The following is a 16715-nucleotide window of genomic DNA, read 5'->3' on the forward strand; positions in this document are numbered from 1 at the left end:
TAAAGATGATTCATACACTAGAGAATATACCATTACGGGAGATAAACTAAATGGATCCAATAGATTCCTGAATCAAAGTGGAGAACATGCCAAAAATATTCCTGAATCAAATTTTTGTGAGAATTCTCAACAATGCATACCTAATTTTCCTTGAGGTGAATTCTATTTAGGCCTTTACATTTAATAAAGCATGTCATTTGGAGAGTGTTTATTCTTTTATTATGTCTCCACTCACGTTGTTATTTCAAATCCATATATTTTGTTTCGATCGTGAGTCATATTCAACGGAGGTTCCTATGAAAATATGATAGATCTAGCTCATGATACGGCGGTCATGCACAAAAACAGCATCAATAGTTTGATCTTGGAGCATTTAATTATCCAATCCTGATAGCTGATGATCGAAACATAGCGAAGAGAGAGTATGCGACAACCACCTTCATCGAGCTTCAACCACTAACATAGTCATGCCAAGAGATAGTTGCACCTAGTTTTGAGCTAACGTGGTTAATCTCTAAGCAATAATAAGTCCCTTATTAACATGTGAAGGAGATAACCACGAATCTGATGCCAACCTACAAACTGGATCCAACCCACCTACGCAAGCCCACAGACAAACCCATGGTCAGAAGCCCAGCACAACAATGAACTCAACCCACTTCCACAAACTCTACCCTAGCAACCCACTAATGTAGACAGCCTAGTAGAGCTGAAATTGCCTGAGCGTCGACCCACAAACGCATATCACAACCTCGATCAAGTTTCACATGCATGCACGTGACATCTTACGCTTTCAATCCACCCAACTTTCACATCCGAGTTGGGAGCTTCATCTACCTCCCACTAAACTTGCTTATGATGCTACTACCACCAAAATTGCTTGCAATCTTAGCTTAGGTACTTTACCTAAGTTGCTTTGCCTACTTCTTGGTGCACTACTATCATCCTACATTTTGACATCTCTCTCTCAATCTTTATTTGATTTGTTTGGCAATACACATGTTCCCCAAGCCTTTTGGCCTGCTTCTCGGTGTGCTAGGTATCATCCTCGCCTCAGTCAAATTACACGTTTCTTTCTCCATCCTTATTTAACTTGTTTATTACTAATGTCGAAGTTTAAATTTTCTCTACCAGTCGATTTGAAACACATAACCCTTATCGGTATGTCATAGCTATCAGATGCTAAATCTAAATCAAAATTTGTAATTGTTGCCATTGGGCTCGAGCTCGAAGTGAACTCTCACAAATGGTTGTCTTCGTGGGATCCATCTACAAATAGTTTAGTTATTCTTTTTGGGTCTGAGCCCATTGTGGCAGGCAGCCCATGTTTGTTAATTCGTTTTCTTTTTTCTTTCATTCGGTTTCTTTTCCATTTTGTTATTTAGTATCAAACACGTATTGATTCGAACTCAACCAAACTTGAAAATAGAGGGTTGGGTTATAAACTTTATTTAGAATTGCTCGAGTCACCACCCCCAACCAACTCAACCCAGTTCATCTACACCCCTAAGAACAAGTCCAAAATACATGAATCAAGATGATAATTTAGTATATATATATATGATAAGAACAAGTCCAATTAATTGACAACGAGTTGTGATTTTAATAATGTTGATATCGGTGGCACCAAATTATTGAAGTAAACTAAAACAAAAGGACAAAGTGTACGGAAATGGTATCTACACATTAGACCAATCTCTATACCAATTTTATAATAAGGTCACCTCATTTATATTTATCAAATTGTCAAATACTAAGACCATTACCCTTGCAATTAACTAAGTGACAACTTTCTTCCCATTAATCTCTAAACAAAATATATAAATATACTTATTTCCCCCTTAATTTAGCATTATCTTCCCTAAAGTTACAAAAAAAAAATAAACAAAGTGGTAGGTTGGTGAGTTAACATCATATTAGCCCCAATGTCAAACCCCGTCTTTAAAAAAAAAATATCTATTTATGTTCTGTGTTCGTATTTTCATTGGTACAAAAAATTCAACTCCTACGACATCCTCAAATTAAATATTAATTAGTCTAATATAACACTAAGAATATATAATTATAATTATAATTGTAAAAATCTCGATAAAAATATCAGAAAATATCGACGTTGGACGGTGAGATACCCACGTATATTCCTATTATTCTAAATTAAAAGTTTGATTTTGAGTTGAATAAAACAAATCTTAAATAAAATCTAAAACCAAAAGGAATTTTTGTCTAAAGGGACGTGATATTACTAGCTAACCAATTATTTTTTTTCTAATATTTTTTTCATCTTCCAATATAATCTTATTTTTATGTCCATCTACGCCCACTCATAGTAGATATTGTCCTCTTTAGACTTTGCCTTTCAGGTTTCCGTTCAAGGCTTTAAAAATATGTCTGCTAGGGGAAAGTTTATGCATCCTTATAAATGGTGGTTTGTTCTTCTCCCCAACCAAGGTGGGACATCACAGTCCACCTGGCCTATATATCTCGTTTCTTTACAAAATTATATATTCTTTTTTCACGGATTTGAAAAATAATATTTTTTTTATATTCTACCCTTGACACTTCAAAATTTTAAATTATCTTGAAGTATCATTATTATTTAAGCATTTAAAAAAACATAAAAAAAATAAAACACTTTTCTATAAATTAAAAAAGAAGTAAACCATCCACTATAATCCACGTCTATTATGTTTTTTAATTTAAAAATATATACTAAGTTTTCGGATTTTTAATGTTCTTTATGTTACTAAACACTTAAAACTTTTAAAGTGAATAATAAATTTTAGATTTAATATACTTTTAAATTTAAAATATATTGTAATGACTCATATTTAAGATCCATTATTTGAATGGCTTCGTCACTCTCGTGACATGGTCATGTTATTTATTCATTATTTTTAAGAATGAAAGCTATCTCCACTTACCAATACGAGTCATTTCAATATGTTTCTTAAGAAAAATCTTCATACGATCCAAGTAAAACAGGCTTAATTTTAGAGTTTCTATGATTATATTACTGAAAAAAAAGGTGCACCTTGTTGATATAAGCAGTAACTTTCAATTTTTTAAAATCTTTTTTAGTTATTCTATCCTTAGGATCATTCTCATTCAGATGTGATATTCGATTCATTCATATATCACTCTTTTACTCAAGTGTCACATGCCTATTAGTTTTCGCATTGGTTCGTCTCCGAACCACACCTTCTTGAGAGAGGTACCACTATGATACCATTTGTAACGATCTCATGCCCAAGGTCTACAGGAGATTATCAAAGCTATGAAATGTCAAATCTAGATTCTAGATCGTGATCCAAATTTTGGACATAGATTGTTACGTTTATAATAAACTAGGAGATATGAAAGATGACTCAAGTGAAAAGAGCTTAAAAGTTTATTAAACTCTTTTAACATTTAATGATTAATGCTAAGTTTGGCATAAGCTATTAAAAAGAATTTACAGCCGGTCAAGCTGAAGATGATTGGATGAAAATCATATAGAAAAAAAAAACCAGAAAAAAAAAAAAAAGAAAACATCGAGACACAATGGCGGCTGTGCAAGTTACAGAATTATGTATTGTTCTTCGTATTGACCTAATTATTTTATTAATCTCATCAAACACCTTGATAGTGAAATGCATTTTAGAAACACACAAAATTAAATTAATATATTTAGTGGTTGAACTTCCTATTGCAAAACATTTGTATATCTTATAATATATTCAAAACTTTATGATGTTTTATTTTAATTTTAATGCTTTGGATATTTAAAATGTCACGTTGGTTTTTTAAAATTATAAATTTGGTTCAATATTAAACCATTATTTTGATCAAATGTATTCAATTTTTATATTAAAATTCTCAAACTTATTATTATTATTATTTTCTACTCTTTTGTCAACAATGAGGTTTGTAAGGATAATCAAACCCCTTCATTTAGCCACCAATGTAAACATGGTTAAATATGAAATTTAAGATCAAACGTTTTAAAGAATAACATGAACTTGGAAACTATGGCGATTTTGATTGCATGACACATTGAGAAAATATATTTTAGTTAGGTTGATCGGTGTCAATTCACCAACTCTAATATGTTTTTTTTTTTTTTTAATTGTGGCTCCTAACAATCGAATATGTATAAAAAGACAAGTTGTTATGTAAAAATATAATTATATATATATATATTTTTATAAACTAGCTAAATGTTGATATCGGGCGTGAAATCATCTTTTGAAGGGATGATTTCTCTACTGTATTTGTATACGTAATTGTAGATAACATGAGAGTAGATTATGAAATATAGTCATAGATCGATCTATATGAATAATTGTAATGATGCATGCCTAGGATTTTAATCTGGATTTAAAATTCGGATTTAGCACTAAATAATCCTAACATTCTTCTGCAATATGGTCATGTTATTTCTTGCTTCTAGGAGGGAAGATTATTTCCACAAATCAATATGTTTTATTTTTACTTGCATGTTTCTTAGAAAAAAGTTATAGGAGCTAACCCGACATAGAATGATTCTTAATAAACCTAACTACATAATAATCAGAGGATCGATGAATGTAACATACTTTCTAGAATTATATTTCACTTTAAAAGAAATTAGATGAGACAAGACCCTCGATTGATACATGCCCCTTAACAAGAGAGAGAGAGTACGTATTGAAAGATGTGGAGAGGAGGAAGAGTATTTGATTCCCATCATATCTAAGACACGAAATGATATAGGCACCCTCCCTTTATTATTGAGGCATCAATTGAACTTGTTGATAGCCAACTTGTAAAAGACTCCACTCTTTTTGTGGTACTCATTCATGGTCATGTAATATCAACTCTTTTTTTTTTAAGAATAAAAATAATCTTTTAATTTACTAATTATAAATTATTATACATTAAAATAATGTATTTATTCATGTCTCGAATTTATATCAAGATTTGAAATTCGAATTCGATATCTGATAGCCCTGACATTTTCATTTTATCGGGTTCTTATGATTAAGGAACCGAAAAGAAAGGTGTACTGTTGAGGATATTTAGTACTAAATTATAGTTTACCATATATATCATATTTAACGACATTTTCATTTTATCGGGTTCTTATGATTAAGGAACCAAAAAGAAGGGTGCACTGTTGAGGATATTTAGTACTAAATTATAGTTTACCATATATATCATATTTAACGACATTTTCATTTTATCGGGTTCTTATGATTAAAGAATTAGAAAGGTGCACTGTTGAGGATATTTAGTACTAAATTATAGTTTACCACGCATATCATATTTAATAATAATAATAGGCAAATATCTAGATATTTCTTAATATTATCTTTCCATTTATTACTCTTTCCATATCTTTGTAATTTATTTGATTATAAATAGATAACTTTCACACCTAGGTGTGGTGGTTTCAGCAAATATTCTCATGCACTGTATTAGCATAGGTAGTGATTTTTAATTCTTTTTAAGTATTTCTTAGTCATCTTATCGACTGAATCGCTCTCATCCATACGTGATCTCAGTTAATTCATGTACCTCTTCTTTATTTGAGTGTCACAAAAAGCTTTTTAAATTATATTCTATATAAATACGGAATTTTTTCTTTTATATCTAAAATCTAATTTTACTCTCCTATCTCGAAGAAATCATTACAAAATATTCATAGTTTAATTTTATAATTATGACAAATGGGACATGCTAAGTCGATATAACTAGACTATGGGCTTGAGATTTTATATTGAATGGAGAGACAAACAAAATATTAATTGTAAGAGTGTGCAAATCTCTTCCGAGATGAATTTGAAATAGTGTGAGGCGGATAGTAACATATAATAGACTAAAACGAACAATATCTTAGAAATGGTATCAAAGTCTTTGACCGGACAGTGTACCAGCGAGGACACGGCCTAAAGAGGGGAGAATTGTGAGAGCCCACATCGGTTGGAGAGGGACCAAAACATTTATTACAAGGGTGTGAAAACATCTCCCTAATAGACTTGTTAAAAAAAACAAGAAAGTAAGATTAACGACAATACGTAACGAGCCAAAACGAACAATATATGTTAATAATGGAGTTGGATTATTATAATAGCTTTAAATTTTTTTTAGAACATATCAATATTATAAACCGATATAAATATACTTCTTTAAATTGTATAATTTCATGTTCTTTCAAAATATCATTTAGTTACTATATTTTAATTTAATAATCTCGTCATCGGGTTCCACTCACATATATTAAAAAATTGTCAATTATATTCGCATGATTTAATCACGTGATATCATATAAATTTTATATTATATTTAATATTACTATTAACCATATAGTCATTTAAATTAATAAATAAAGGATATAGGACAAGAGATTAAACTTATAATAGACATAAAAAAATTATATGTGGATGGAGAGGTTCCTCCGAGATTTGGCTCGACCCTTTCATGTTGTCATTTCTTTATAACAACTTGTATCTTTAGTCACACGTGAGATGGGAAGAAATAATGAATTCTATATGTTTGGTATTTTAATTAACTATATGAGAATAGGATTTAGACCTCTAATTTTTCGGAGAAGTACCTTATTATATTCTCACCCATTAAATTTATAAATAAAATTTTTTACACAGGTCAATATCATCTTTATTGCTCATTAATTATTCGACATGGAGCTTTGTTATAGGACAATTATTGAATATACAAAGATTATTATATAGCTAAGGTAATAGTCTCAATTTTATGAAAAGAAATATCAATAAAATGTTTAGTATAGACGAGATAAGGGGAAGATTATGTCTATAAACAAGTTATTTTTTTTAATTTTTTTTTAATTTGAGAGGAAACTGAAGCAAATTATGAGAGTTTATGCTCAAAATGAATAATATCGTGTCATTGGGAAGATATGTCATGATTTTGTTGTCCCTTACAATTGTGTCGGAGTCAGACTTATGTTGGTTTAATCTAGTTCTCAAAGGCATAGCCATGATAGAGATTAGTGGTAGAGTTTTATTGAATATACAGTGTACTTGGGAGAAAATGAATTGGTATGGAGAAGAGTTAGACGAATAGATGACTATTTGAGTGAAAATTCAGGAAAGAAGACTCGAATAATACTTGAAGCTGATGCTTTGACCTCTATCAACGCTCAATTAACTTCGGTGACTAATATTCTACAAACTCTAGTGTTGGGATAAGACTCAACGACCCAAGCACCAATTCAAGCTGCAGCTGTAATGACTCAACCAGCAACTAAATCTTTTGTATATTATGTTAGTGGACAGACAGTGTGCTCTGGAGAAAATAAGTTGATCTGGATAAGAGCTAGACAGATAGATGACTATTTGAGTGAAAATTTCGTAATGATTTGTTCGAATAAGTATTGTTCGGAGTATCATCAAAGTACGACAAAAAGGATCATTAATATAATCAAAAGTGAATGGTTTATCACATCGACTTAGGTAGATATTTTGATAAATGTATTACTATATTTAAATTTGGAGATATTTTGGTTATCCTATATTTTTTAATATATTATTTAAAAGATGATGAATGAAAAATTCTATACATGGACAGTTATTTTATTTATTTCCTTCTTGTGACAACTTGACAAGATGCTGTTTTAAAAACAAATATAATAAGGTTGTTATGAAAACTACTCTATATTTAATGAAACTGTCCCTTTGCACATCATTTAATACAATATAATATAAACCATAGAGCTATGACTTTGTCACAAGGATCAATATTCTAAGGATAATTAATGAGCTACAATGAACTTGGATTAGAGTGAAGTTCTCAGGTAATGTAAGGATTAAAAGTCACGAGAGATTATCAGTCACTATATCATCACGTGGCTAATAAGTAGGGCATACTATTTGGCTTAATTAGATTATCATTCCCTACTCTCGAGTTATCTAATTTTTTTGTTATCTAATTTTTCTTCATGTAACGGCCCAGATCTACCGCTAGCAGATATTGTCTTCTTTGGACTTTCCCTCAACGCGTCGACTTATAAATGGTGGTTTGTTCTCTTCCCCAACCAATGTGGGACATCACAATTCACCTTGTTCTCTTCCCCAACCAATGTAGGACATCACAATTCACCTTGTTCTCTTCCCCAACCAATGTGGGACATCACAATTCATCCCTTTCGGGGCCCAGCGTCCTGATCATTTGTAACGACCCAAATCCACCGCTAGCAGATATTGTCCTCTTTGGGCTTGCCCGAAAGTCCTCTTTGGGCTTTCCCTTTCGGGCTTCCCCTCAAGGCTTTAAAACGCGTCTGCTAGGGGAATGTTTCCACACCCTTATAAATGGTGGTTTGTTCTCCTCCCCAACCAATGTGGGACATCACACTTCAACTCTTTAACGTTTGACTTTCAGCGTACAAGAATCTTAGGGTGTTATGATTAACTATGTTTCTCAAATTATATTGTAATAGACCTTTTAAGACCGTAGATAAGACTCATTCTATGACTTGTGTACTAAACTCTCCAGTGACCTAAAATAGTAAACTTGACAGTTAGACATACTCATGGCCTTAACTTCACACTCAACATGTTGATCACGTGCTTTCATCTTTCCCATCCAACTAAATGGTTAAACTCTAAAGGGGCCTATTATACTTCCAAGATATAATGTACACATGTAAACCTCTACTTTTCAAGGCAGGTTCACTAACAGAGTCTATATCACATCCTTCGAGCCTACCTTTTACATCCCGTACCAGGCAATTTTCATTATGCGTTCTTTGCAGTAGTCTCCTTATGAGCCAAGTTGACGAATAAGAGTTAGTTGATAGAACCCCTCTTCGTCTACACATAGTAGAGCACATACCACACCAGCAATTAACATAACTTAACTGAAATATAGTATCCAAACTAATCAAGAAATCCCAACATGTTCATAAATTCATCACTATCACTAAAACACATGATCATTCACAATGAGTACAAGCTTCAATCATACATTTATCGTACATCGAAACCTAGTTCTTAGAATTTGTACTAAGAATATATTTCATCATATTATGATCGAATTTCTTATCTAATTATCTTAAGTGTTACACGCAACTCAAATATGCTCAACGAATCATAATATACCTGACGTAATGAAAAGACCTTACTGTATTTAATTCATACCTAAATCAAATATATGCTTGATAATAATTTCTAAACATAATAAGTAAGAATTATATTAGCTAGTCCAAATAGCTCGACGTTGGTTATTCCTTCTTGGAGTAATTTGTCTCCTATTTTGATTTGGATAGAACCAAATTCCTTAGAAGGCCTTAAAACAACATTAAATTAAGAATAAAATTAAAGTCGAATAGAAAAATAAATAAAAAGAGGAAAAAACAACATGTCCCATGCGTTGTCAGAAGCTCACCCACGCGCAGAGCCACGTGTGCAACATGTTAGCCTACTGATCGGGAACGTGCGTTCGAATCCCAGATAACGCTGTGTATTCCTTATTTTTCACCTTCATTTTCTTTATTTTTTTCTTCAATTTTAATTTAAATAAAACCTAAAATTACCAAAATACCCCTCCTTTAATTTTTCTATTTTATTTATTTTTCTTTTTTTTCATTTTCTTTATTTCATTTCCAATTTCCAATTTCTCCACTTTCCCCTAATTTCTTTTTCTTTATTTTCCTTTTTTAATTTCTCCATATTGTTTTCCAATTTAGTCATTACATATACTTTAAATAATGATGACACACATCCTAAAACAAAGTAAATGAGTTGGATAAAAATACATTATAAATTAAAGTAGCATTCTCTTTTTTGCTATCTAGGATAGAACAATAATTCATAAATTTAAATTCTATGTTACGACCCTCGTAAATATGGTACACTAGAAATATAAGATCCCATGCTGATTGAAGAAGGAAATAAATCATGTTTTATAAGAGTATGAAAACTTCCGTCCAAAAAGAAAAATTCAGACATATTATAAAAATTAAATTTATAATTTAAGGGAAATTATTATGAATTTAAAATGATGGAGTTATATTAGAAAAAGATGCCAATCTCCAACCACTTGGAGCACTACATGTGTGTTCACCTTCATTATAAAAAGGGTAGCCTGGTTCAACATGATGCATAAGCGCAGATTTTATAATATTATCAGCGTTTACGTTGAAACAGAGCGAGAAGACAAGGGTTCTTCCTCCTCCTTCTCCTCCAAAAATGAGTTCTTCTCAGGATCCTCAGCTTGTTCAACAACAATCCGTTGTCGATGTTGAAGAATTCGTCTCCGTTGAAAACCCCGATTCCAAACGCTCCCAATTCGGATCGTTGTTCAAAAACCATTACCCTCCTGGCTTTTCCCGGAAGGTACTATCCTTACCATTATTAGTATGTTTCGACAAAACAAAGCCAATTTGAGTATAATTCAGCTGGTTAATAGACGTGTTTTGTGTTTTGTATTTTTTTTTTTTATTGTAGCTTGTGGCGGAGGTGATAGCGACGTATTTACTAGTGTTTGTAACGTGTGGGGCGGCGGCATTGAACGGGAGCGATGCACAAAGAGTGTCGCAGCTTGGTGCCTCGGTCGCCGGTGGCCTTATTGTGACGGTGATGATTTACGCCGTCGGACACATTTCCGGCGCCCATATGAACCCGGCTGTCACCACGGCTTTTGCTGCAACACGACACTTTCCATGGAAACAGGTCTCAATCTATTAACTCTTTTCTTCTTTGAAATTGTCAGATAATATTTTCTTCCTTAATCAATGACCTAATCATTTGCTCTCACATGTTATCTTGTCGGTTGAATCTCTCCAACTATTTCAATTTTTTTATTCTAAATTACTAACTTCTTGTGTTCTTATATATATATATATATGTATGTATGTATATGTATATATATTTTTACTTTATTACATGTTTTTTTTTTTTTTTAATGTCTTATCTTTTCATCTAGACTTAATTTACATTTCCCCCCCTAATTTTGCTATTAAAGTTTTTATAAATTATTTAATTTCTCCTACTAATATTTTTGTAAATTATTTTATAAAATCTTAAGAAAAAAATTGAGGAATTAAAATTATATATATATACTTTTAATTTAACGCTTGAAAAAGAATATATAGTTAATAAAGGAATCAAGCATTTAGACTTAATTTTATTTCAATATATTTTATATATATATCCTTTATTTAATCTTTGAAGTCAAAAGTAATCTAATCTAATTAAATAAAAATTCCAATAATTATGTAAGCTAATTGATTAAGAAATTAAATTATAATTATTTAACAAGTACAATAATTTATCAATGATGTATTTCAAACTTTAAGTTAATTTAACTCTATTAAGTATCAAATTGATGTATTGTAATAATAAAAATAAACTTTAACTAAATTTCTTAAATTCTAGCTTCAAACATGGTCGAAGAGAGTTGAATGTTTAAATCTTATTTTCTCTCGATGAAATAGTATTTTATCGTGAAAAAAGATCAATCCCAAAATTACAATGGTGGTTCAGACTGTTTCTACCATAAATTTGGACGGGTTTGATGAAATTCTAAATCGAGCTTTTTTTTCTAGATTTGGTTTGGTAAGTCTAGAAGTGTCACTATGCTCATAATGGAAAAGAATTATAAAGGAGATGATGAGAGGAAGAAGGGGAAATCTAGTCCATATTTAGTGCCCACATGATGTAGGGTCCAACACAAATATTATTCTTGAGCCTCAGCCACATCGACAATGCCCTAATGCCCGTTTGAGAGCCTTTTATGGCCACATCCTTGGCTTCATCGCCGGCCAAGGAATGGGATGTGACATTTAGGTAGCATAATTCCAACACTTTAGAGCATAGAGATAGGAATAGGGATGGGGATGTCCACCAAAAACTTATTGGCCCATTTGGAGTGGAAGGTCTACCAAAGGACAACATATCTTCATGTGTGTTTCTATAGTCAAGATTGGATAATCTATTCACTTTTAGAATCCAATCAATCAATAGAATTATTATGTTCTAATCTTTTTTGCTTTCATTTTTCTTCTCAAGCATACACCTTTTTGTCTTAACGCTTTAATAATTTTTTTGTTTGAGCAAGTTTTGGTTGGAGTTATAGTATTAGACTTAGTAGGTAGGTTGTTAATCTAATAAATGTAAGGAACTTTCGGTCTCTTAACATGTTTCGTCTAACTCTACTGTGACTAGTGTCTCGCACTGCCTGATAACCAAACTTTGATACAATTTGTAACAGCCTAAGTTCACTGCTAGCTGATATCGTCTTCTTTAGGCTTTTCCTTTTAAGCTTGCTCTCAAGGTTTTAAAACGCGTCTGCTAGGAAGAAGTTTCTACATTCTTATATGAAATGTTTTGTTTCCCTCTCCAAATAACGTGGGATCTCACATTGGTTGGAGAAAGAAACGAATCATTCCGTACAAGGGTGTAGAAATTTTTTCCTAGCAGATGCATTTTAAAACTGTGAAGCTAATGACGATACGTAACGGACCAAAACGAGCAATATCTATCAAGGGCAGGCTTAGGTTGTTACATATAGTTTCTCAAAGTTAGCTTGAGGCTATATAACTTACTAGATTGACTATACCTTGAAGAATCATAGTTCTAAAACGTCTGACTAAGAAACAAGATTTTGAAGCTAACTAGTTTAGATTTACACCCTTTGGTGAAACTAGAAGATCAATCATGAAATACATATTTAGGTTTATAAGATGGGAAGCTTCAAAACAAATTCGTAAGCAAAACGCAAGAATATATGTGGGTGGGTGGGTAAGAGAATGAGATGTCAAATTATGTGGTTGTGTGAATTGGTCGAAAAACAATGGAAAAGATTGAAAGTAACATTGAAAGTATTTGTGGTCGGTAGGTTCCATTGTATGCAGCAGCTCAATTGAGTGGGGCAACCTGTGCAGCCTTTACACTGCGCCTATTATTACATCCCATCAAACACTTGGGCACTACCACGCCATCAGGATCAGATTTACAAGCACTCGTCATGGAGATTGTTGTTACCTTCTCAATGATGTTTGTCACATGTGCTGTTGCAACCGATACCAAAGCCGTAAGACTCTATACTTTTCTTCTAATCGTCTTAGAACAGTCTAACTTCACTGTTAGCAGTCATAATCTTCTATAAACTTCTATTCAAAAATTTTAAAGTTCACCTGCTAGGAAGAGATCGATGTGGGATCTTACGGCTGACACTCGTTCTTCTCTCTATTTGATGTGGGATCTCACGTAAAATTTAAATATAAGTAAAGGTTGATTAAATTTATATAGTTAGTAAGTATAGTATAAATGAAAGAAATTAAAAAGAAGGTCACTTAATAAATTTTTATTCCTAAAGTTTTGATTTCATTAAATAAATGGCTGTTGTTTTGACAGGTGGGAGAGCTGGCAGGTTTGGCAGTTGGTTCTGCCGTATGTATCACATCCATCTTGGCTGGGTAAGGAAAAACCCGATTTTTGGTTTCCATTTTCACCCATAAAAAATTACTTTTATTTATTTATTATTATTATTATTATTTTTTACATAACCTATTTTTATCATTATTCTTTTGAAATCATGATTTTTGACTACCAATCACAAATTTTTAAACTTCACAAACCATACAAAACCACATTATTTTATTAAAAAATATATATTGTAAGTACCCGGGAGAATTTTACTCGACACGTTTTTTATACTTGACATATTATTAAACAAATAAATCTAATGAGAATTTGTGTTAGCCACAATTCAGACCCGTATCAGGTGGGTCGATGAACCCTGTGAGGACATTAGGACCTGCAATGGCAAGTGATAATTATAAAGGACTTTGGGTGTACTTTGTTGGGCCGGTTACAGGAACCCTATTAGGGGCATGGTCATATAAGTTCATACGTGCCAGTGATAAACCTGTGCACTTAATTTCTCCTCACTCATTTTCACTCAAACTTCGGAGAATGTCAAGATCTGACGTTGGTGAAGGTGAAAGATGAACACTAACTCAACATCTTCCAATACGACCTTTTAAGTATTGGAAAGAATGTGAAGTAGTATGAGTGTTTAATGAGCATAGTGATCTCATGTACTATGTTACAATTAAGTTTACTTCTTACCATCTAGCAGCGTATGAAAGCTTACCTTAAGCTTACTTTCTTATAGTTTAGCACTATGTAAGAAGTAGCCTTTGTAATTTAGCATCTTCTATAAATGAAAATTTCTACTTTTGTAATGCTTTTTTTTTTGTATCATTCGATAGCCAAATTTCAATCCTAATAATTTTTAAGTGTTTTAGAAGTAGGAAAATATAATAGTTAGAAAATTAATCTTTAGTACGAGATTACACATTATAAAAGATAATATTATACAAATTAAGTGAATTCAGACTAAACATGTTAATTTAAGTCATAGAGTCGGGACTTCATGGGGACACACTCCTAAATGAGGACGTAAATGAGAGAAGTGAAAAGAGACTTCTTTCGGTTAGCTAAATGAAACAAAAAACGAGGAATATCCAACCTCATCCTCGAATCTGCCAAATCTTCATTCCACCTCACTCTTTATATATAATATAAATATATCTCTATAGGTAAAAATCGAGGCACAAACACTATCATTTATTTATTTTTTTTATACATAAAATAAAATNCCGAAAACGAGGAATATCCAACCTCATCCTCAAACCTGCCAAATCTTCATTCCACCTCACTCTTTATATATAATATAAATATCTCTATAGGTAAAAATTGAGGCACAACACTATCATTTATTTATTTTTTTTATACATAAAATAAAATGTAAAAAATAACGATATAATATTAAAATTTGAGTTTTTAAAAATTAGGTTGAATATTCTATAATATTTTTACTTCGAATTTATTAGAGTGATTTATATTGGTAAGACACGACCTTTTTTATCTTTATATTGATTAAGATCATTACTAAATGCATACCGTCCTAAACATTTGAGACTGATTGCTTAAAAATTTTAATACTTCGAAGCATTTTTTAGAGAATACACTACCAGAACTTAACTACTGAAAACAAATTTATAAATTTTTGAAAACATAAAATAATGCAAGCCGTTCTTATCTTGCATTTTGTACGCTAAGTTAAATATGCATACACGATCAAAAACACCTAAATCTATTCTACGAGCTAGAACGATATGGGTTTGCAATTATATGGTATGAAATACAATAAACTTATTGAGAGAGAGGTTAAAGAGGAACATAGACAGATGTTTTTATGAATGTATGCATTGATATGAATAGTAATTTTCTATGTTTAGTACCAGTGATGAAGAAAGGTCTCGACCAACCATTAGCAATCACTTGTTCAAAATGAGCTACCTTCTTTTTCCTTCACCTTCCACCATTGAGAGAAGACTTCCATTTCTGGATAAAGGTTGTACAAAGTGGTTGAATATAATCCCTACCCCTCTTAATGAATCAACTTGTCTTCCACTTCTTTCATTCCTTTATTTAATATCAATCTTCATACTTATTTTGATGTCTTTTTAACTAAAACTTTTTAACTTTTCAACTAATGTGATTATTACCCGATAATAATTTAAACGTGATTTCACTAATTAAGTTATCAAAAATGGAGAAGAACTAAAAAGCAAAAAAGAAAGAATTATTTTGAGCTAAAGTTTGGTGTTAGTGGTGTTTCCTCTTCTCTTGTCGTGTTTCATAGAAAATTGATCTGAAAAAGACAATTGAAAGTATTTTGTGAAGGATCGTTGAGAGTGTATTTCAAAATATAGTAGAATAGAANAGTGGTTGAATATAATCCCTACCCCTCTTAATGAATCAACTTGTCTTCCACTTCTTTCATTCCTTTATTTAATATCAATCTTCATACTTATTTTGATGTCTTTTTAACTAAAACTTTTTAACTTTTCAACTAATGTGATTATTACCCGATAATAATTTAAACGTGATTTCACTAATTAAGTTATCAAAAATGGAGAAGAACTAAAAAGCAAAAAAGAAAGAATTATTTTGAGCTGAAGTTCGGTGTTAGTGGTGTTTCCTCTTCTCTTGTCGTGTTTCATAGAAAATTGATCTGAAAAAGACAATCGAAAGTATTTTGTTAAGGATCGTTGAGAGTGTATTTCAAAATATAGTAGAATAGAAAAATGCTTTAAAATTCGTAAAAACAAATATAAAAGAAAATAGTAGGAAAAAAAGTCAAGGATATTTTAGTAATTTTAGCCGGGAGACTAGGAGGAAGAAAAGAAGAGAGAAAAGGAAAGAAAGAAGGGAGAGGGTTTCGGAGAAAAGACCGTTGTCGTAGGACTTTCGATCTAGCGACCTAGAGACGTTTTTTGTCGAGATTTCTTCAAAAGCTTAGCACGTAGAGGGTAGTAGGTTTATGATTTTGAATTGTGAAAAACTAGGGAGAAACAGAGGCCACTCTCGAATTTGAAGGAAAATTGAATTAAAAAACATAAAGCTCATATCTTTCATTATTCTTCGATTCGGGACGAAATTGAGTAATTCTTTTTTCTCTCTTTTCCATTTTTCTTTCTTCTTCCTTAACACTTGGGATGTTATAGATTTAAATCACATATATCGCCTAAGAACCTAGTTACCTCCGCAACACCCATATAAGACTAAAAAANAAAAATGCTTTAAAATTCGTAAAAACAAATATAAAAGAAAATAGTAGGAAAAAAAGTCAAGGATATTTTAGTAATTTTAGCCGGGAGACTAGGAGGAAGAAAAGAAGAGAGAAAAGGAAAGAAAGAAGGGAGA

General features: G+C 31.6%; 1 protein-coding gene across 1 annotated transcript; it reads left to right on the forward strand.

Annotated features, from left to right (window-relative positions):
- The first annotated feature begins 10085 nt into the window (after positions 1-10085).
- LOC111792230 (aquaporin NIP2-1-like) lies at positions 10086-14187 on the forward strand. The gene is made up of 5 exons (XM_023673579.1): positions 10086-10331; positions 10443-10667; positions 12835-13029; positions 13353-13414; positions 13712-14187. The coding sequence occupies exons 1-5, from the start codon at positions 10185-10187 to the stop codon at positions 13947-13949; spliced, it is 867 nt and encodes a 288-aa protein (XP_023529347.1). The 5' UTR covers positions 10086-10184; the 3' UTR covers positions 13950-14187.
- The last annotated feature ends 2528 nt before the right edge of the window (positions 14188-16715 follow it).

This window comes from Cucurbita pepo, chromosome LG04 (genome assembly GCF_002806865.2).
Source record: "Cucurbita pepo subsp. pepo cultivar mu-cu-16 chromosome LG04, ASM280686v2, whole genome shotgun sequence".
NCBI classification, from domain to species: Eukaryota; Viridiplantae; Streptophyta; class Magnoliopsida; order Cucurbitales; family Cucurbitaceae; genus Cucurbita; species Cucurbita pepo.